General features: G+C 39.9%; 1 protein-coding gene across 3 annotated transcripts; it reads left to right on the top strand.

Moving 5' to 3' along the window:
* The first annotated feature begins 241 nt into the window (after positions 1 to 241).
* CCNJ (cyclin J) lies at positions 242 to 20,421 on the top strand. Of its 3 annotated transcripts, none has more exons than XM_041745646.1 (6): positions 242 to 398; positions 925 to 1,034; positions 9,296 to 9,506; positions 16,226 to 16,525; positions 16,649 to 16,772; positions 17,346 to 20,421. In XM_041745646.1, exons 2-6 carry the CDS (start codon positions 966 to 968, stop codon positions 17,755 to 17,757), a joined length of 1,116 nt encoding a protein of 371 aa, XP_041601580.1. In that variant the 5' UTR covers positions 242 to 398; positions 925 to 965; the 3' UTR covers positions 17,758 to 20,421. The 3 variants fall into 3 exon arrangements, with proteins under 3 accessions (XP_041601580.1, XP_041601579.1, XP_041601578.1); XM_041745645.1 differs by having other exon boundaries at positions 16,646 to 16,772; XM_041745644.1 differs by having other exon boundaries at positions 243 to 398; positions 16,613 to 16,772.
* The last annotated feature ends 1,763 nt before the right edge of the window (positions 20,422 to 22,184 follow it).

The following is a 22,184-nucleotide window of genomic DNA, read 5'->3' as shown; positions in this document are numbered from 1 at the left end:
CGGGCCGGCTCCCGCGTGCGGAGCGGCCGAGCCGTCGGGGGCCGCGGGGCGCCGTGCTGCGGGGCCCTGCGGGGTCCTGCGGGGCCCGGCCGGGGCCGCCGAGCCGCCGCCGCCGCCGCCGCCGCCGCACCTGGGCCCGGCCCGGCCGCCGATTGGACGGCGCGGGGGTGACCCCGCTGTATCGCGAGACGAGATTGGCAGCGGCGCGGCCGCATGTGCCCCCGCGCTGGCTTTGTACGCGGAGCCGCCTGCCGGTCCTTTAACAATGGGCGGCGCGAGCGCCCCGGCGCTGGGCCCGAGCTGAGGCCGGCGCTTCGCGGCCGACTCTCCGCATCATGAGCGGGGCCGGCTTCCCCCGCACGCCGGCGGGGCTGGCGCTGTGAGGGCCGCGGTTCCGGGTAAGGGAGGCCGCCGTGCGGACCGGGAGGCCTGCGCGGGGCGCGGGACCCGGACCCGCCCGGCCCGGCCTTTTGTTCGCCTTTCGGGGGCCGCTCGGGCCGAGGAGGGAGCGGCCTGGGCGCGCGCCGGCAGCGGCGGGGAGGCGGGGAGGCGCGGAGGCGTGGAGGCCCGCCCGGCAGGAACGCGAGCCCGGGCCCCTGCACCGGCCCCGGCCCCGGCCCCGGCCCCGGCCCCGGCCCCGGCCCCGACCCCGGCGCGGGGTGGGCGCTCGCCTCTCGGCTCCCGCGGCCGACGCGAGAATTCGCACCCGGGACGGGGGAGCCCTCGGCGGGGCCTCCCCCTCCAGCTTCTGTGCGCGCACCCGGGCCGCGCCTTGGCAGCTCGGGGCCTCGGCTCGCTGCTCGCTCTCGGTGGGGCCGGGTGAGGGCAGCGGCACCCAGGGCCCGAGGTCACAGCCCTCGGGAGGGGGCGCGGACGGTGGTGTGGAGGTGCTGGCCGTGACCGCGTCTGGGGTGTGTCTTGCAGACTGAAGTGGCCGCGTCCGGCCAGGCGCGCCGCCCGGTCCCATGGAGCTGGAGGGACAGTGGTGGCGGGGACAGCTGGCCGCCGACATTCATCAAGCGCTTCGATACAAGGTAACCCCGATGCCAGACTTCTCCTTTCAGGTGTTTGGTGCCAGCGAGTATAACTCGCGGCTCCCTGGGAAGTGCGGTCACTGGGTTGCAGACCAGAAAAAGCGCGTTGGCTCATTTGCTGGAGGTTAATTAACTTCCCAGTTTCTTCCCCCGAAGGTATCAGAAGAACCTGCAAGTGCACTGGGGAAGGGGGTGGGGCGCGGCGGTGTTTGGGAGAGGGACGGCGGAGCAGGATGGATTCGATACCGTGTTTAAACAGAAATGTGTGCTGGCTTTTTATTGGGCAGGGTGGCCCTCCTGGTTCTGCGGCCGCTGTCGCATTCCGGTCTTACGTCACACCTGTATGTACATCAGTTCCCCAGCCTGTCCACTAACTGGCTGGGAGACTTTGGACGAGTTACTTAATTTTCTGTTTCCCAATTTCCTCATCTGTAGAACCAATAATAATAACAGAACGTGCCCTGTGGGGGGGATCGTGAGGTTAAATGAGCTGATACTGCAGTTTAGAACGTGCTTGCTTGGTTTATAGAAGCGCTAAGCCATAACTGTTGTTATTTTCCCTGGGTAAACAGCCCTTGTGGGCTGCTCAAAATGCTCTTAAGGTAGGTGTTAACTGCCCCTTCCAGCTAATAGAAGGCAGAAAATTGACATATTTAATAGTTAATGGGGGGGGGGGGGACGGGGGGAACATACAATTTTCTGTATATTGTTGCTTTTAAGTAACAATTTTATTTTGTATGTCACATCTCAGCTTAATGGGTCATCTCTGCCTCTTTGATAACCAGAAGAGAGACCAGAACCAAAACCATCCTTAAGTCATTTTCACCGTGGATGGAGAGAGCCATTTGCTATGTATAGAAAATGAGAGAGAAGCAAAACAGCTGATTCTTTAATGAAAGGAATGCTGACTGTTGGAGTTGAGAGATCCTGGGATGAAAATGAACTTGTATCTTGATTTTTTTTTTTTTTAAACCAGGTTAACTTAGAAAATCTAATTCTGACTTTATTTTTTTTTATTTTTATTTTTTTTAAATTTATTTATGATAGTCACACACACACAGAGAGAGAGAGAGGCAGAGACACAGGCGGAGGGAGAAGCAGGCTCCATGCACCGGGAGCCCGACGTGGGATTCGATCCCGAGTCTCCAGGATTGTGCCCTGGGCCAAAGGCAGGCGCCAAACCACTGCGCCACCCAGGGATCCCTAATTCTGACTTTAATTGTTAAAACTGTACCCTTTCTAAGGTTTGGGATTTCTGAATACTACTTATTAGTTCTGACATTCAGCCTCTTAGATACACAAAATACACTTCAGCCTCCTAAGAGGTTTTTCCTACCACAAGAAGTCTCCACTATGGAATGGTTCTCTGGAGTGTTAGGAAGAGAGTTTCAGGTTTTCCACTCTAAAAATAGTCCATATACTTTTGATTTTTCTTTTTTTAAGGTGTGGTGTTTTAGTTTTAAATGTTCTCTTTTTCTAAGTGTCAGCTCTTTATCCCTCTGCTTTGTGGTGGAATTAATTATTTGATGTTAAGGATACTTTTGTTTTTTTAGTGACATAAAACTCCAAAGTTTTTTCAAAAGGATTTCCATGTTTTTTAATTCTTTTATGTGTGTTTTGATTGATTTATTTATTTTTAAAGATTTTATTTATTCATGAGAGAGAGAGAGAGAGAGGCAGAGACAGGTAGAGGGAGAAGCAGGCACCATGCAGGGAGCCCAATATGGGACTCAGTCCCCCGTCTCCAGGATCAGGCCCTGGGCTGAAGGCAGGCGCTAACCACTGAGTCACCCAGGGATCTCCTTTTATGTGTATTTTTAATCCTGAATGACTACCTGAATTAGTTTTGCCAGTTGAAGTTGGAAGTGGATTTTTTTTCCTGCAGATTTCTTGAATACTTCTGTGTATTAGGCTCTCAAGAGAATTGAAGGAATGACACAACCCTGTGCCAACATTGCTTACAGACTATCAGAGGATGGGATAGTGGAGGATCTGAGGGAATGCCACTGAAAATTACCTTGTGCCACCTGTGGCATGCTGCCCTGGGTTGTCTTTATTTTATCTTTAAGCAGTGTGTAAGCCACATTTGACACACTGGCCACACTTTTTGAATAATTTATATTAATCAGTAAAACTTGAATGTCATGGAACTGGAAAGAGTCCTGGTTGTACACTGAAGTCAAGGAAAGTTAAACTTTTCTTATAAAATATACATCTTAATTCCAAGCTGATTTAGTTGAATAGTCATACGCTTATTTATTCAATATATTTGAGTACCTGTCATATATAAGGTGCTATGCCAGGTATTACAGTTATTACAGTGGTAATAGTGAATGACACATAATTTGTCTTCATGGAGTTTAGGCTCCTATAACTCAGAGCATCTTGATTTAGGTCTTCCTTTGGGTAGTTGCCATTCAGACACTATGGAAGGTATTCTGTCTTTAGATCCAAGGTGTTTGGAGGAATAATTGCTTTGATCAGCATTGTATCTACTAGGGAAGGGTAAAAATTACAACAATTGGATATTTTCTTCAACCCCAAATGCCAACTGTACTGTTTTTCTGAAATATAATTACACCCCCTACCAAAAATTACAAAGAACCTGTCTTCTCCCACCTGTGTGTCTTCTCTATTTTCTCATTGTTTTGCTGTACTTACGAGGGCCTTAGGATGCTTAGGAAGTATTTTCAGGAGCTTTTATGACAGATGAGAACAATGCTAGCTTGTGAGAAACATTCAGAAAATATCCCACAGAATTGCGTTTACATTTGTGAGTATTCCTTCTATCCCTTTATTTCCATCCTGGCTGGACAGTAACCTGTTCTGGGAAAAGGATAGCATTTGGGGTGGTGAACTGACTAGTACTTGAGGCTGGAGATGGAGATGATATGTTCAGGTCTCTGTGCTTTGGTCCTATGGGACTCTGAGAAGCAGAGAGGAACAAAACTGTAAAATTCTGGAGGGTCAGGAATAGATACTAGAAAAACCTTGTAAGCTGAGAGAAGCACAGGTCATCTTCTCATGCTTGCCTAACTGCCCTACCTGGAACAGGAGAACTAAATTTGACTGCCATCTGGTAAGCACTTACACTTTACCATTTAAAATGATGTAAAGAGAATAGAGAAAATATTAGACACACTGTTAAAAATCTCTTGTTGGTCTTTGGTGTTCTTGCCTTTGTTTTGTCTATATCTAATAAAGTTAATATAGTGAAAAATAAAGTCAGCCAAGAAAGTGTTTCCTAGCTATGTTTCCTAGTGAGCCTTCGAGACCTTGTTCACGCCTCTTTTAAAGAAAACTTTCTCTGGCTTTGTTTTTTCCCAGTGCTCCATCCCCTGAGCTGGGTTAGATCTTCCATCTCCATGTTCCTGCAATACTTTGTGATTACTCTATTACCTCCTAGTCATCTCTGTATTTTGGTTTACCTACTCAAGAGAGGCTTGAGACTGTTTTCCAGCTTTTATCTCTGGGGTTAGCACAGTATCTGCTACATAAGAGGTGCTCAATAAATGTCATATGATGACAGCAAAAAAAAAGTGAAGTTTGAAATTGTAATTCATTTATTCCATTCTAAAGATCAACAGAAATGGTGAAGGAGAGAAGAAAACCCTGGGGGCTGCATGAGAAATAGGCATGTTCCTTTTCTGGGGGGCATTAATATATAATTTTTTTCTCTTCAACAAACCAAGCAAGCCTAAGCCAATGATTTTTCTTTCCTAAATAACGTTTGTATATGCTTTTCTCACATATGTAAAAAAAATTTTTTTTTTCAAGATTTTAGTTATTTATTCATGACAGGCACATAGAAGCAGAGACCTAGACAGAGGGAGAAGCAGGCAGGGAGCGTGATGTAGGACTCGATCCTGGGACTCCAGGATTATGCCCTGAGCTGAAGGCAGACGCTCAACCGCTGAGCCACCCAGGCGTCTGTAAAAATTTTAAATGTCTGATGAGTCTTTCTCCCAAGTAACTCCTACTAACATGCATATGGTTAAAAAAATCAGATAGTATAAGGTTTAAAATGAGCTTTTCCCAACTCACTATTTTCTTATCCCCTAAGGTTACCACCATTGTTGTTCTTTTCCTGAAAAGATACCCAGTCAATTAGTATATATGCAAATATTTTTTGTTGTTGCTATAAGAGGTCGTATGTGTTATGATGATACCTCTTGTACCATCGTTCTGTATACTGTTGTTGTATACAGTTGTATACAGCTGTTCTGTATACCATCCTTCACCCCAACATCATTTCAACTCACTCTTTCTTTTTTTTTTTTGTATCAACACATTTAGGTCTATTGCCCTTTATTTTATTTATTAATTTTTTTTTTAAGATCATATTTATTTATTCATGATAGACATAGAGAGAGGCAGAGACACAGGCAGAGGGAGAAGCAGGCTCCATGCCAGGAGCCCGACGTGGGACTCGATCCCGGGACTGGATCCCGGGACTGGATCCCGGGACTCGAGGACCACACCCCTGGCCAAAGGCAGGCGCTAAACCGCTGAGCCACCCAGGGATCCGCATATTGCCCTTTATTTTAATGTCCACATTGAATCTCTGTCCTATTGATTGTTTATCAATTCCCTATTGAGAATGCCAAGCCTTTTATTTTATTTTTAAATTTTTATTTATTTTTAAAAATTAATTTATTATTATTTATTTATTTATTTTTTTGCCAAGCTTTTTTTAATTGCACTTTTTATTTTGAGATAATTGTAGATTTACATGCAGTTGTAAGAAATGATACAGAGAGATCCCCTATACCTTTTACCCAGTTTCCCTCAGTAGTAACATCTGACAAAACTTTAGTACAGTATAACAACCAGGATATTAACATTGATATGATCAAGATACAGAACATTTTTTTTTCCAATTACAATAGGAATCTCTTATGTTATGCTTTTGTAGCCACACCCTCTTCCCTCCCACCCTTATTCTCCCCCTTAACCCGACAACTACTAGTTTGTCCTTTGTGTCTGTAATTTTGTCCTTTTAAGAATGTTATGTAAATAGAATTACAGAGTATGTGATCTGGGATCGGCTCTATACACTCAGCAGTGAATTCCTGGAGATGCATCCAGATTGTTGGATCAAGCTTTTCCCACTATTTTGCTATTAAAAACATTGTTGCAAAGGACTTCCTTATATATAGGGTAAATTGCTTGGTAAAAGGGTATTTGCAATCTGCATTTTTAAAAATTTATGTTACCTGATTGCCCTCCAAAAGGTTCTATCAACCTGATCTATTAAATATATGGTAGTTCCTGTTTTCACTCTCAGTAGCATAAGCAACAGTTAATAAATTATAATCGGGGAAATGAAAAACTATGTAATTCTTTCATTTTGAATGAGAGGAGCCATTTTTTGTTTTTGGCCCCTATTTAATTGTCCTATAAACTGTTCATAAATGTTGCCTTTTCTTTATCATCAATGTATAAGATTTCTCTAAATAAGAGAGAATTCTGTCCTGTCAGAAACATTTATTAAATTCATCTATTCTCCTGATTTGAAGTGCCATTTGTTATCAAATAGATTTCTTTATCCAAGAAAAAGGAGTGCAAAGGCACGTATGCAAGTTTTCCATACTTCTTCAGAATTTTAATGTTAACCTTCATAGAGTGCTGAAATACAGGTATTTTTTCTAGATGTTTTAATTTTTATAGTCTCTTTGTATGGAATCTTCTACTTTCTGACTGGTTACTAATTTACAAACAGGCTGTTGATTTTAATGTTAATTTTGTAAACAACCATCTTACTGAATACTGTTTATTTTTTCTATTGGTTTTCTTAGATATAAACTCTGTCATTCAAGAAATAATTTTATTACTGTAAGTGACTTTTGACTCTTCCTTTCCAAACATTAAATCTTTTCTTTCCTTTTTCTATTGTTCACAGAATAATATTAAGTAATATTGCTAATAGCAGGCACTAGAATGTTAATCTTTTTATGGCTTTATCTCCAAGTGAGATGCTGGCTCTTAAATTTGAGATTTTTTACCTCCTTCCCTACCTCCTTTCCTATTCTTCATCAAAGAAATGTACATCTGATATTATTTCTCCCAGGGTCACCTTTGTCTAGATGCTATTTTGGCATCTATCAAGATGATTGTGAATATTCATGTGTGACTTTTAAATTATGATTTATATTAGTAGATTTCCTGATTAAAAAAACCATCTTTGCATTCCTGGGATATACTACAATTTTTTAAAAGAAGATTTATTTATTTTTAGAGAGAGCAGGCATGGGGGAGGGAGAAGGAGAAAGAGTTTCAAGCAGACTCCATATGGAGCCCAACTGGGGGCTTGATCTCATGACCCTGAGATCACAATCTGAGCTGAAACCAAGAATTGGATGCTTAACCCACTGAGCCACCAGGTGCTTAGGGATGTATTACAATTGATGACAATATATTCCTTGGATATACTATTAAATTACATTGGCTAATATTTATCTAAAGTTTTATATATTATTAAGTTAGATATATAACTTCCATTTTTTGTCTTTATTGTAAAATGTCAACAACATTAAACCTTAACCATTTTGAAGTATACGGTTTAGTGACATTAGGTACATTTACACTGTGCTACTTTCACCACTCTCCATTTTCAGAACTTTTTCATTTTAAATTAAAACACATTTTGTTTATCCATTCATATGTTGCTGAATTGTTTCCACCTTTTGGCTTTTGTGTATAATGCTGCTATCAATATATGTACCAATATGTGAGTCCCTGCCTTCAGTTCTTGTTGAATATCTAAAAGTGGAATTGCTGGTAATGTTTAATTTTTTTTTTTTGAGGATTGTAATATCATTATTCAGTTACTGTATAATTTTATATTCTCACCATTACACAAGGCTTCCAGGTTTTCACATTCTTGTCAACATTTGTTAATTTTTGTTTTTTTGTTTTTGTGGTTTTTGTGGGTTTTTTTGAGAGAGAGAAAGTGAGCATGCGAGAGACAAGGGTAGAGGGAGAGGGAAAGGAAATCCTATGGAGGCTCCACACCCAGCATGGAGCTCAATGGGGAGCTTGATCTCACAACTCCAAGATCATGACCTGAGCCAAAATCAAGAGTCAGATGCTTAACTGACTGAGCCACCTAGGTGCCCTTATGTTTTTTTTTTTATAATATAATAATCCCAGTGGGTGTGAAATGTTACCTCATATTGGTTTTGATTTACATTTCTCTGATGATTAGTAATTTGAGCATCTTTATATGTTTATTGGCCATTTATATATCTTTGGAGAAATGTTTAGCAAATCTTTTGCCCATTTTTAAGCAAGTTGTTGTTGTTGTTGTTGTTGTTGGATTGCATGTATAAAAGAGTTCTTTATATAATCCGGATATTAACCTCCTGCCAGATGTATGATTCGCAAATATTTTCTCCCATTCTGTGGATTGCCTTTTTACTCTATTGAAAAGAGTGAACTTTGATATACAAAAGTTTTTAATTTTGATGAAGTCTCATTTATCTTTTTTTGCCTGTCCTTTGGGATATCTGTGTAACTTCCTGTGATTATGATACCTGTTCGGTTTAGTTTTAGTCTTATGCTGATCTCATGAAATTCATTTAGAACCTATCTTTCTCTGTGCTGTGGAAATACCTCAAAAGTATAGAAAATTTCTTAATTAAAAAATAATTTATAATATATATTAAAATATATAATTCTGAGATTGAACAGCAATGAGGGGAAAATTTTTAGGTACATGAAAAGGTAATGGCAGAGTAGAGCATCATAAAACTGCTAAAAGGGAAACATGCTTAGAAGATACTAGTGGATGAATACTAATCTCTACTTCCACATCTCTGCAAGTGTAGCGTAATATGTATCATACCATATTCACTTCCCTGTTACCTTCTGACCCAAAGCTTTGAGCTTCCTGAATGGGGTGTATATGTGTTGTGTGGTTGGGAATTTGGTAAGGATGTTTTTCTAAAAAGAGCTGGTAGGGAAAACAGGATACAAAAATCTTGCTGGAATATATCCATTCTGGAATGCAAGAAACACAATTTGTCACATCAGAGGTAGTTAAAATGAAGGAGAAAAGCTTGGTTTTAAATTTTAAACCAAATGCTATTAATTAAGGCTATGCATTATCCTTCCACTGAACTTTTCATACTTGTGTTTCCTTCAGGAAAATTGTTTGAGGCACTTGTTAACACTAATTTGGGGGAGAAAGTTGTCTTTGCATTGTGTAGATACTACTCCTACAGGCTATGTTAGACTAAATGTTGTTCCTCTTGATATAGGAGCTGAAGTTGCCTTCCTACAAAGGCCAGTCCCCTCAACTAAGTCTCAGAAGGTATTTTGCTGACCTGATTGCCATTGTGAGCAATCGCTTCACCCTCTGCCCTTCTGCCCGACATCTTGCTGTCTATTTGCTGGACTTATTTATGGATCGATATGACATCTCTATCCAGCAGCTGCATTTAGTTGCACTTTCCTGTCTGCTTTTAGCAAGTAAGTATGAATCTCATCTATATGACTGGAAATTTCCATTGTTTATAATAAAGAAAATTTATGTAGAGTTCAATGAAATATCACCAAATTCCATTCATTCCAGTTTACTAGTATCAGAAAGTTTATGTTGAAAGTGCTTCTTGGAATAATAATTTTAACTCGACATTAAAAAGTGGCTCTGAAATCTTTTGAAAATATGTTCTTAAGCCCTACATCCTGAAGATTCTGATCCAAATGTCTAGGCCACTCCAGATCTACTGACTCAGAATCTGTATCATGGGGCTCAAGTTCCAAAGGTGGTTCTGATGTACCTTTCATTGAGAACCATTGCTTTGAAATTCTCAACTGGGAAGAAAGGTGCCCCACAGGAAATAGTTGTCTTTGGATGAAGATGATTTTAGTTGTCCTCAACCTCACAACCTGGGAGGATGCTGCTATCATCTAGTGAGTAGAGGGCTGGGATGTTACTAAATATCTACAATGTACAGGACAGCCCCCAATAAAGAATTACTGGCCCAAAATGTCAGTGGAACCGAAGTTGAGAAACTCTCTAAAATTTATTATCCTTTTGTATTGTTAGAAGAACCTTCTACTGACTACATAATGAGTTGGTTTAATGAACTAAAGATTCACAGGCAACTACTACAAATGGGAAAACTTTACTTCTGCAGTAGGCACAGCTCCATGGTTGGCTGCAAACTTGACTCTGATAAACCATATTTGTTACCTGATGCAGAATGTACTGGTGGGCCATTTGGTGCCTCTTTCTTGTTGCTTCTTCCTGTAACTCCTTTCATGTTAGTACCTTGACTGAAGAAAAAGAGGGTGAGTAAAGGAATTGTAATTGGGTTTTTCTTCTTTTAGTAATGTGAGAAAGATTGTATTTGATGTTGAAGTTGAATTCATTACTTTTATATTATTCATGTCATTATACTAGGAATATAAACCCTACTTTAAGGTAGGATGTAAAAATACCTACTGCCTTCATCTCTAACCCCCACTTGAGGGTTTGGGATCTTGTGTGACTGCTAAGGAACATTCCCCCTATAACCTGCCACCAGAGTTCTTTCTAGAACAACTTTGTGCTTTGACCACAAGTAAACCTAAAACCAAATGCAGGCCTGTGTGATAATTTCTAATACTGATTTCTTCTCAGATTTTTTTTCTACCCTTGTTATTCCTTTGATCTGATGACCTCAACTACTTATTTTTTCTCCCTGGAGGTCTTTTTGTAAGTTATTTCAAATCCTTTGTGGACTGAGCTGAATATAAATAAACACAGCCCTGGTAATGATTTCCCACTGCCTGTGGGTTAAGGTAGAAACTCCTTAATGTAATATTTAGAACCTTTCATGTGGACCCAGCCATCTTTCTAGTCTTTTCTTCCCACCCTCTTCCCATGCACCTTGAACCAGTCTTATCAGAATACCATCTAGTTCCTGAAAATCTATAGCTCTCCTTTAATCTTTTGTCCTCTAAGATTCAGAAACATCACCTGTTCCTCTCTCCTCTACCTAGAAAGCTGGAGAGGTAGTACTTGGACATTTATAATTAACCTTTATTTATTTATTTATTTTTATAATTAACCTTTAACCTTTAATTAGAGTGTCATTCTCATAAACAATCTCATGCACAATTCTGTATGTGTTTCATCACTGGCTGTGAAGCTCTTTGTGGTTTCATAGTTTGCATAGGATTGAAAAAACTCATACTTGACATATTGGATGTGTGAGAATCCATAAATAGAATGGTTTCTTGTTATCCTAATAGGATCAGTTTATAGTAGAGAGACACTGGAAATCACATACACAAATTAGATTATTTTAAAAACTTCGGATCGTTAATGAAAAATGATTTTTGCCTGTTGTGGCCATCACTGTGCTTTTACCACCACCAAGCCCCATCTGCTCTATGTCTAAGAGTCTTAAAAGTGTGATGCAGACCAAATAGGAGATTCCTCCTGGCGAACTGTGAAATTATGAATGATGCAGAATCCGTTTCTGGACCAACTTACATTTGTGACTAAAGTTTATTTACCGGTAACTTATATTCATAAACTACATGTTATTGCTAAAGTTCGCTGGGGACTCTAGTTAAATAATCTAATAATGTTTCTGGCCACCATGCAGTGGTTGGCACTGATGTCAAGTTTCTGCAATTTCTACGATTTGGGGAAAGGATAATTTATTTGCACTCCATTTTAGGTTGACTGGAATGGAGTTAACTCTTACTGTTTCTTTAATTATCTATTGTTTCCGGTTATGATCAATTTATTTTATTGAAGATGATTTTGCACATTTTCCGGGAACTAGGCTTTAGAATTTGTATTTGCTGTGGTTCAAATATGAATTGTTGATCAGCTATTACTAAAAGAGTCAGATACCTCCTCCCTTTGTCTTACACCCCTTGAGAAAGGATTGTTTTTCCATTGTTCTTTTTCCACTGGAGAATGGAAGAGTGTGAAGTAGGTATCCCTCAGGGTCTCAGCCCCTCCATGTAAGGCAGGGGGCAAGAGTTCAATCTGTGGGCTCTCTGCTTGGGTCAGGAATCGCAGAGGTTGGCCCTTAGTAGTTGGCTGCAATCTCTCTTGCCTCTATTCTGTAACTTTACTACAATAAAAGTACTTAAGATGCTTATAAACTGATAGCCTGTTTTCAGTGTCTGATGCCTGTTTTTAGTTTTTTTACATTCTTACACTCATTTTACTTTTGGCAGCTCTCCAGTTAGGTTTCATAAACTTTAAGTAATGCTTCCCTCCTCCCAGAATGATTGAGCTCTGTATGTCCCCCTTCTCCAGCTGCTCTCTGCTTTGGGCTGGGCAGCCTGTTGTGTAAAACTGAAGAACAGCTTACAGCTGACAGGACTGGGTGACAGTTGGATTCCACTTGTTAAATAGGATGGGAGGAGGCTGTCAGTAGTTTGGCCAAAGATGGAGCACGGCTTGTGAGTTCCAGGTAATATGCATACCCAGCTGCCTATGGGTCTGCACTATTTGGAGGTAAGAAGAGACAGCCTATGGACTGTCCCTGATTGGAGAGGGGTGCACAGTGTTTTAGAGTAGGGATTACAGTGATGAATTTCATAGATTTGAATCTCTTGTCAACAATATGAGTTTCAGCAACCCTTAAGTCTGAAGTTACTTGTTTATAAAATGAAACTAAAGACATTTAACTAACAAACTTGTGAGGATCAAGTGGGTAAGATGTTTACACATAGGAAATTGAAACGTAAAAGTCAGATCATAATGATTAATTCTTCCATAAACTGTTCTATAATCTTTAGTCTGGCTCTCTAGCCCTAAAGATTCTGGCTCTTTCTAAAAAAGTCTCTGATTCATCGAAATTCTCAAATTCCAACTCTTTGTCATGCATATGCTGGCTTCCCTTGGCTTCTATGATCAGCCCTGAACTTGTGGAGAACATGAAAGCAGTCTTGGAGATGAATGAGGCTTTTGATAATTTGCTCAGGGTCTTCTGTAACTAAGAAATGATCTCAGAATCAAGATGAAGCCAAAAGTAAGATTATAGGCTGTTAATAGTAAAAATCTCTGACAAGTGCTTGTTTCTCCTTGCTTAGCAGTAATAGATTGACAGAGCTTTTTACTTGATTAACTGAAAGGTGAAATTTTTATCTCCTAGTTGATTTGATATATGCCTCAATTTTTAATGAGAATAAAACCTTTATTCCCCCTGTGAATTGTCTTTTCCTGTTCCTTACCTGTTTTTCTATTAGATTGGTAGTCTTACAAATTTGTGAAAATCCTTAGTATATATTAAGGATGACTTTTTTCCTACTCAGTAATAACAGAATTGAATGTGGATTGGCAGAGTTTACAGTGACATCTGATCCTTGCCCTTCTGCCACATAACTGCCATTCACTGCCGGCTTTGAAAATGTGCTGGTTTCCATGGCTGATCTGAGCATTTCCTCTAAAGGAAAGAAAGTCTGGTATTTTGTTTCTGTGGCGTCTAATTCTTTATTTTCTGGGAAGCAGATGTGAATTTCCTGTGCCCTTATTTCCTGTTTGAGGCCTTTATCGATATAATCACATGGCTTCTGGTATTTCCTTTCAATTGAAGAAACTGATCTTTGTGATGTGTATGTGGTATTGCAGATAAGTAGATTTAAAATATCCATGCACATAGCTTTCAGCACAACAAAAACTATGGATATGAATGCAGATACTTACTGATACTGTCATTCCTTTTTAAAATCCTTTATTGTGTGTGATTCTGAGTATTTTTATCACTGTATATAATGAAAAAGTACCAAAAAACTTAAGCCTGAATAAAATCCCACGTATGGTTATTTATGCAGTACCAGGTTATTTTTAACTCTGCAAGTCAGGTTGCAAAGGCTTTCATGTTTGTAATAGCCAAGTACTTTTATAAATACAGAAACCCCACAGGTGTTTAGTAATATCGAAGTCTTGTCTATTTGGATAGTTGTCGTTTCCATATAAGCCAGTGCAATACTTTGATCTAGAAGTACAAATTTGGGAATTCAAACATAAGTCTTCCTTTTTGGCTTCCATTTTTGGCTTGGTTCAGCTTATTTGATCTTCAATGAATTGGCCAACGTCACTAAATTGGTTTTTTGAGCTTTGAAATTGGTGTATATGGTTTTGTTTTCAAGGTTGAAAATTTTAAGGAGGTAATATGGAACATTCTTAATCCTTGAATTAAACAGTGAATTATAGTGTATTAATTTTTCAAAGGAACTTCAAGCATGATATAAATAAACACATTAATTTTTACGATATTCCTTTGAAGTATACTGCTAGTGTTACTGCTGCTGCACAAATGGCAGGGTACTTTAAGAGCTTTAATGATTCATCCAGAGGGAGACTGAACTAAATTCCGAGGGCCTTCTCCATTCTGACACTGAGAACACTCCTTCCTTTCCTGTATCTTTATGCAGTGCTGATGCTGGATGACTGTGTCATAAAGACCACTTTTGTGCTTTCTGCTGTACTAAGTATATTATATTGGAAAAACTTGTAAATTCATCTATATGTGATTTGAATCGGGAAGGGTTCTTTATCTAGGTTCTTTTAAAGTCTGAATTGTATGTGTTTTTTTAAATCAACTCGTAACTGCAGGAATATTTTGTTAACAGTAGTTTAGAGCTCAAAAAGCTCCAGAAGCTCAGAATTTCTGAGGTGGGAGAATAATTCTCTTTGGGGTCTGAGTCTTTTTCAGGTCATGGGCTTTGGCTCTCCTGGCATAGAAGATAAAACCCCTCTACCTCAGTTCCCCCACCCTCCAAGCAAAGACCCAAGGTAGTCAGCAGTGCTTTTTCCCCAGCCCTGAGGCAGGCTGGCTTGAACAACGCCACTGGCTCCAGTATACTGAGTATCTGGGCAGATGGCCACTACCATTTGTTGTAGCACCTCCAGTGTGTGATACAAATCCATCCTTTCTGGAAGAGAAATTTCACAGGGAAGCTTGTCTCATTTGCTGCTTGGCAGTCTTTCTGGCTCTTCTCCAAAATATATATTTTTAAATGGATAAAATAAAATTACAAGATTTCCAGGGAAACCAAATATGTTGAAAAGAATTACCAAATAGTAAAATAAAAAATTATATACAGTAATATGTAACATAGTCTTAACAACTCTGATTTTGAGCAAGTATAAAAGCTTTTGTGAGAAATCTTTTTAAAGATTTCTGTATGACAGATTATATTACATATAATACAGTTAGAAATAATTGCAATATAATATGACTATTTTAAACTTAAATGTAAAATAGAACATAATACTAGAAAGTAGAAGGTTTAAGTTAATTTCCCTTCTTCTATGGACCACCATGGAACAAACCCAAAGAGACTTGAAATCAATTTTTTGGTTCTGTTGCTGCCTCTGGAAAACCATACTGGCACTTGGCAGTTTGAATTTTCTCCAGCGATAAATTCTAGAGATACCTAAAATGAGTGATTTAAATGTGAGATGGTACATGATCTATAGAAATGTTATTCTGGGGCTGGAGAGGGAATTCTATTCCTCAGCTGTACATTTGGATGAGTATTTCCTGAAAAGAAGTGAATGCCTTGGAATAATGAAGTTTAGCCATCTGATTGTCTACTTCTCTTCTGCTTTCGGTAATGGGATGTAAAAGTAGATATAAAGTATCCTCCCCTCCCTTTTCTGATAACAGACTTAGCTAGGTTTTTGTTGTAAATTCTGAAGAGGAGGTCTTTCTGTGGAATGAGAATGCCTATTAGATACTCACCCAGTTTTTTTCTCCCACTGTCTCTCTAGAATTGAGATTGTGCTGAAACTATGCCAAGATGAAACACTTGAAGCTTAGCTACTTTTGATTTCAGATAACTCCATGACATTAAATTCTTTGTACTTTCTTCTATTCTAAAATAATTTTCTTCCACCAACCACTGCCTGCCCTCCTCAAAAGAAATTTCCTGGAAAGATTTGGCTGGTGAAATTTGAGTTACTTTTTCATTGGCACATAGGACTATTTTCATTACACAGTGTGACACAGATCAACATGTTTACACGAGAGAAAACATGCAAAATGTGAGAGCCAGAGTTCTGGCACAATTATATCTGCCCAAGGTAGAAGAAGGAATGTCTTTGGATCTAAACCTTTGCTGTGAGACCACAAATCCCATTAAAGTGACTAGACCTATAATGATCACTTATGTTAACATTCTCTCTCTCTCTCTCTCTCTCTCTCCCCCCCCCACCCTTTCCTTATAAGGTAAATTTGAAGAAAAAGAAGATAGCGTGCCTAAGCTGGAACAGCTCAACAGCCTGGGTTGTATGACTAATATGAATCTAGTATTAACAAAGCAAAATTTGCTACATATGGAACTGTTATTATTAGAAACCTTTCAGTGGAACCTCTGCCTTCCAACAGCTGCTCATTTCATTGAGTATTATCTCTCTGAAGCAGTACACGAAACAGATCTTCATGATGGCTGGCCGATGATTTGCTTGGAAAAAACGAAACTCTACATGGCCAAGTATGCAGATTATTTCCTGGAAGTATCTTTGCAAGGTGAGTCATTGTGAATGCCAGCAGGTGACTTGTGAGTTTGTGACTTGTGTATTCTGTTGCTTAGGTTCATTTTTGATGTCTCCACAGATTATGCCTTTCTAAATTATGCACCTTCTTTAGTAGCTGCTGCATGTGTGGCTTCTTCAAGGATTATACTTCGTCTTTCTCCAACGTGGCCCACAAGACTGCATCGTCTTACTGCTTACTCCTGGGACTTTTTAGTGCAGTGCATTGAACGGCTATTGATGTAAGCCTCTTTGATCTTGTGTTTGTGATTTCTCAGTATTTTTCTTCGTGGCTAAAGGGCCCTAAAAAAAACTTCTCACAAGCATAGCAGTGCTTGAGGACACTGGCTCTGACAGCTGTCGGCTGCCGTGAGCAAGCTACTTCAGGAGCAGTGCTAGGTGGAAGGCTTTGGCTATTTTCCAGTGAGAGGCTGTCACTGCTGTCATGGTTCTGGGTGCATGGAAAGGAAGGGAGCTGCTCTTACGTGAGCGAGCCCACAACCCAGATCTTGCCCTGGTCTTCCTTTCCACATCTTTGAATTGTGGGGCCACCAGGATGTTGCCAAAGTGGCAGCCGTGTTTAAGTGCTTATGGTGGACCTATTTCCCAAGCAGGAATAGGCCCCAAAGCTACCAGCAGTGAGTTCCCAAGGTTTGTGCCAAAGGAACGGGGTTTTTAGAAGGATGAGAGTGAAATCTCACCGTTGTTAAAATTATGGTTACAGTGACTGCTATGTAGGCAGTGGGGAAGTCTGCAGAGTCAGCTGTTGAAGAGTTGAAGTGCTGTTACTAACAGTTTTCTCTCTCTCCATACAGCGCACATGATAACGATGTGAAAGAGGCCAACAAGCAGAGAGGACAGGCAGGGTCCCAGCCGGCGCAGCTGAGTGTGCTGCAGTCAGCCTCCCAACCCTCACGGCCGGTTCACTTTCAGCAGCCCCACTATCTCCATCAGACACACCACACCTCCCTGCAGTACCGCCATCCTGTAGCAGAACAGCCGAGCTGCCAGCAGATTGGATCTACCACACACACCTCGTCTTACACACTACAGACGTGTCCTGCTGGCTTCCAAACTAGTGTTCAGGGCCTTGGGCATGTGCAGACTGGTGTTGGGATGTCACTGGCAATACCAGTAGAAGTGAAGCCCTGTCTGAATGTTTCTTACAACCGGAGTTATCAGATAAATGAACATTACCCTTGCATTACTCCATGCTTTGAAAGGTGATTTTATGTGAAGGTAATTCCTGACCCAGACTGTTCTGTGACTTGAAGCTCTGGGGCAAGCTTTTTGTAATCTTCTCTTCAAAAAGGAAAGGGATTCAGATTGCATCAGAACTCTTCAGATACCAGCATCAGGAAGACAGAATTTCCCTTTCAGTGCACCATGAATACCTGGGAGGACTGAACAAACACTGCAAACACTTTAACAGTATGTATATCAAATCCTGTTAAAACACATCCCTGTGTGACAAAAATTTTAAGCCCTGGCTGATGGTCCAAATATTTCAAAAATATTCAATACAACAGAAAATTTGGACAGACTCTAAATCGCCATTTTGAGATTTGACCTGTGGTGGGCTCTGGGCCTAATGTTGGCTTATACATCAGAGACTAATATTTATCTGTGGACTTGCCAAACGGTCTTTTTATGAAGGAAAGTTACAGTATTAATTTTTGAAGAGGTCTTTTTTTTTTCTTTTTAATTCTGCAGTTTTGAGTTACATTTTTGATCTACAAATGAATTGTTGACTAAGTTTAAACTCATGAATTGCTATGCTATACCGATCTGTGCAGTAAAAAAAAATTTTTTTTAGATGAGTTATAACTTCCTATCACAGTATGTAGGTATCTGGATTTATGTACTAAAATTAAGGGTGGAGTAGATCTCTTAAAATCATGGTCATAAATTTTCATTGTTTTTTTCACCCTAAGTGATCAACCTCAAATCTTTAGGATTAAAACACATTTAACTCAGGGAATTTGTACTACTTGGAAACACTTAACTGTAATGCAACATGCTTTGGGAATGTTATAGTATGAACTACCTGTATAACATAGGTTAAAATACTCCTGCTAGGATGTGTTTTCAACTGAGAACATAATTGTAGCTTAGAATGAATGAAGTGGTTCCTATCACTCATAATCCATACATAGGTTTTGCATTTCTCAGTGCAATCAATGATTTATACTCAGATTTGATACTACACTCGAAGTTTTTTCCAGGAAGGCATAACTGTAAAATGTCAGTACTAGAATAAAGTCCTGTAGGTTTATTTTGAAGTGGAATGTGGCCAGGGTAGTTCTCAGGTTGTGCTAGAGCAGCACTTTGTTCCGTGGAGGACAAGTTCTATAAGCAGCCTTGCAATCCAGCCAGTCTGTGTATCAGGCAAAGGCCACTTGCATATATTGGCCCCAGAACTGCCCTGGGACATTTCACTGTGTGGGTAATGAGTGAAAACAGCAATAAGAAGTCATTACAGCAAGGGCAATTTGGGGAGTGGGGGGGGAGAGTTCAGAGGGAATAAAAAGTAAAAAGAAAGCAAGCATTGTAATAACTGAAACTATACGTTGTGCTCTTATCTGTGGGAGAAGAGAGATTTGGTGGAGGGAAGCTTTCTGATTTAAAAATTAGTAAGGTGTGTCTTTTTGTTTGTGTTTTTTTTTTTTTAAAGATAGCACTTGAATAGAAGGGAAACTGCATGGCAGGTATGTGACTGCCACAATATGCATTTGAAGACAAACTTATTATAAAGATGTTGTGGGTATGCAGCAGGAGTCTCCGTAATCAAGCCAATGGCTTTTGTTAGGAAGGGAAGGGACTCAACGCAGTAGTGGACTGATCCAGATGGCTCCAGTGGATAAATGTGGGTGGGTGGCTTCTGCCAGCATGAATTCCTAGAGAATGTCCTCTCCTTAAAAGAATGGTAATCTTTATAATTAGAGTACATAGGGCATGATGTGGATTTATGAGTCTGGTAGATTTAAAAAAAAAAAAAAAACCACTCAGGTAAGAACACTCACTCATGGCAGTTTTCAAGCTTGAAAATTGTTTTCTGAAAGTATCATCGCTTTTCCTCTTTACAGAAGGCTGCTAATTGGATTTTGGTAGTTCTTACCTCAAGAGAGTTTGAATTATTTGGGGGAAAGTGGGTTCAAAAGAGAATATATCTTTCACATTCACATTCAGAACCCAGCACCTGGAGTCCAATTTTCAGTATTTTAACTACCTCAATAATGTTATGAATGTAAGATATTGGGATAGAGATCCCAACTTGAAACAACAACCGGTGCCTATGGTAATTTAATGTCTTGTCAAATGCTTTTATTGATTGGTTTAAATGTCATTCTTGTTATAGAAGAATATGCCTTTTAAAAAGCTTATAACACTTTCCCAGTTTGTATTTAAAAAAGCTAAAGAACACTGGATTAATTTTGGGGGGGGGGTAGAATAAAATAATTAATTGGTTACTATTGCTGCATACCCAGGGTGGGGTGGGGTGGGATGGGATGGTTGGAGAATCAGAACTATTTTTAAAACATTAGGTTTCAATATAAATACAACTCACGACTGCTAGCCTTGGGGGATGAGGGTGGGGGGAGTTGTGTGGGTTTTGTTTTGTTTAATTTATTGGTTAGTCTTTAAAGTAGGTCATTTTTTTTTTTTTTGAGATTACTGGACCATCATTAAATGTGTACTGTGAAGAGATTAATGATATGTATAAAGGGCTTTACCAAAGTCCACTAAATAAACACTACTCAAGTACAGACTGCAAACCAAAATGTATCTGTGTTGTGACATTAATTGCAAATAGTGAGTATGGTGCTAAATTCTACACCAATGGAATTAGATGAGTGCTATGCACTTAATTTTAAAATAAAATAGTTTTCAGTAAAATGGTTTTAGTGTTTTGCTTTAAAGATATATATTTGTAGCTTCAGTGAACCATGTCTTCGTATTAGCCTTGGAATTCTAATTATATTTACTAAAAGCCATCCAGATGTAGAGTGTAATTGAAGTGGTAGCAAACACTTGTCCATTGATTATCCTGTACAGAGCATCAAAGCCCACAAAAGTATATTGGACACAGCTTTTGGCCTTTTAAACATAAAATCAGTATATTAGCAGTAACACCACATAGTTCAGAAGTTGTGAAGTCTGATCTCAGAAAAGTGGGGACATTTTTGTCAGGGTCAACAGTGGATGATCATGGTCTGGTCACTAAGTATGGGTATCATTTGCCACCTACACTTAAAACTCAGCAGATAGAAGTTGCTTTGAAGAGTAAGAGTTGTACTTTGAAGAGTAAAATTTTCACAGGTTTGTATGTGTGCATCAACAATTCTCCCAAAAAGCATTTTTAAAAATAGTTCTCTCTACTGTCGCTTGCTGTGGCACAGTGCCACCATTTAGCAACAGACCTCGAGTGTCCATTAATAGACAGTATTCTTGAAGGCTGAATTTAAGAAAACAACAAGCATTCCAAACCAGGGCAGGCAGCTTTACATGGCAGTTCTGAACCCCATGTAACAAGTTTATATTCATCAACTGTCCTCAAGCAGCTCATATTTAGCTTGATAGGACTATCACATTGTATCCAGCCTGGAACTCAAGTTTAAAATTCCTTAGAGGGCAGCCCAGGTGGCTCAGCGGTTTAGTGCTGCCTTCAGCCCAGAGCCTGATCCTGGAGACCTGGGATCGAGTCCCATGTCGGGCTCCCTGCATGGAGCCTACTTCTCCCTCTGCCTGTGTCTGCCTCTCTCTCTGTGTGTGTGTCTCTCATAAATAAATAATAAAATCTTTTAAAAAAATAAAATCCCTTAGATTTGAAAAAAATATATATAGTAGGTCAAAAACATGGAGACCAAGCTCCAGCTTTCCTATGGGAAAGTAAGGGTAGACTGCTATCCTATCCATACCCCACTGCCATTCTTTATTTATTAAAAGACTTTTTTAAGACAAAATTGAGAGGAAAGTACAGATTTCCCATGTACCCACTACCCATACGTGCACATTCTCCCCCATTATCAACATCCTGCCCCAGAGTGGTACATTTGTTACAACTGATGAATCTACACTGACCCATAATCACTCAAAGTCCATAGTTTACGTTATGGTTTACTATTGGAGGTGGACATTCTGTGGGCTTAGACAAAAGTATAATGGCGTGTATCTGTGATCACGGTATCATATGTATTTTTACTGCTAAAAATCCTCTGTAATCCTCTCATTCATCCCTCCCATGCTGTCCCTTTCCCTAACCCCCAACCTCTGACCACCACTAAACTTTTTATTGTCTCCATAGTTTCTCCTTTTTCAGAATGTCATATAGTTGGGACCAGACAGTACACATAGCCATTTCAGATCGGCTTCTTTCCAATTAGGGGAATGTATAAATTTCCATCATGTCTTTTCATAGCTTGTAAGCTCTTTTTAGTCCTGAATAATATTTCATTGTCTGGGTAGATCACAGTTTGTTTAGCCATTCACCTGCTGAAGGACATCTTCGCGGCTTCCAAGTTTCAATAGTTATGAATAAAACTGCTATTAACATGTATGCAACTTTTACTGTGGACCTAAATTTCAGCTCTTGGGGGTAAGTACCAAAAAAGTGAGATTGCTGGGTTGTATGGTTAGGAGTATGTTTAATTTTG

This window comes from Vulpes lagopus, chromosome 2 (genome assembly GCF_018345385.1).
Source record: "Vulpes lagopus strain Blue_001 chromosome 2, ASM1834538v1, whole genome shotgun sequence".
In the NCBI taxonomy this organism is placed as follows: Eukaryota; Metazoa; Chordata; class Mammalia; order Carnivora; family Canidae; genus Vulpes; species Vulpes lagopus.
The sequence above is the reverse complement of the archived record's forward strand: the minus strand, read 5'-3'. Positions and strand labels throughout refer to the sequence as shown.

Coding starts and splice junctions, on each gene's coding strand:
- CCNJ (XM_041745644.1), top strand. CDS start 966: ATGGAGCTGGAGGGACAGTGGTGGCGGGGACAGCTGGCCGCCGACATT. Junction 1,035..9,295: donor ATCAAGCGCTTCGATACAAG/GTAACCCCGATG, acceptor CTCTTGATATAG/GAGCTGAAGTTGCCTTCCTA. Junction 16,773..17,345: donor TGCATTGAACGGCTATTGAT/GTAAGCCTCTTT, acceptor CTCTCCATACAG/CGCACATGATAACGATGTGA.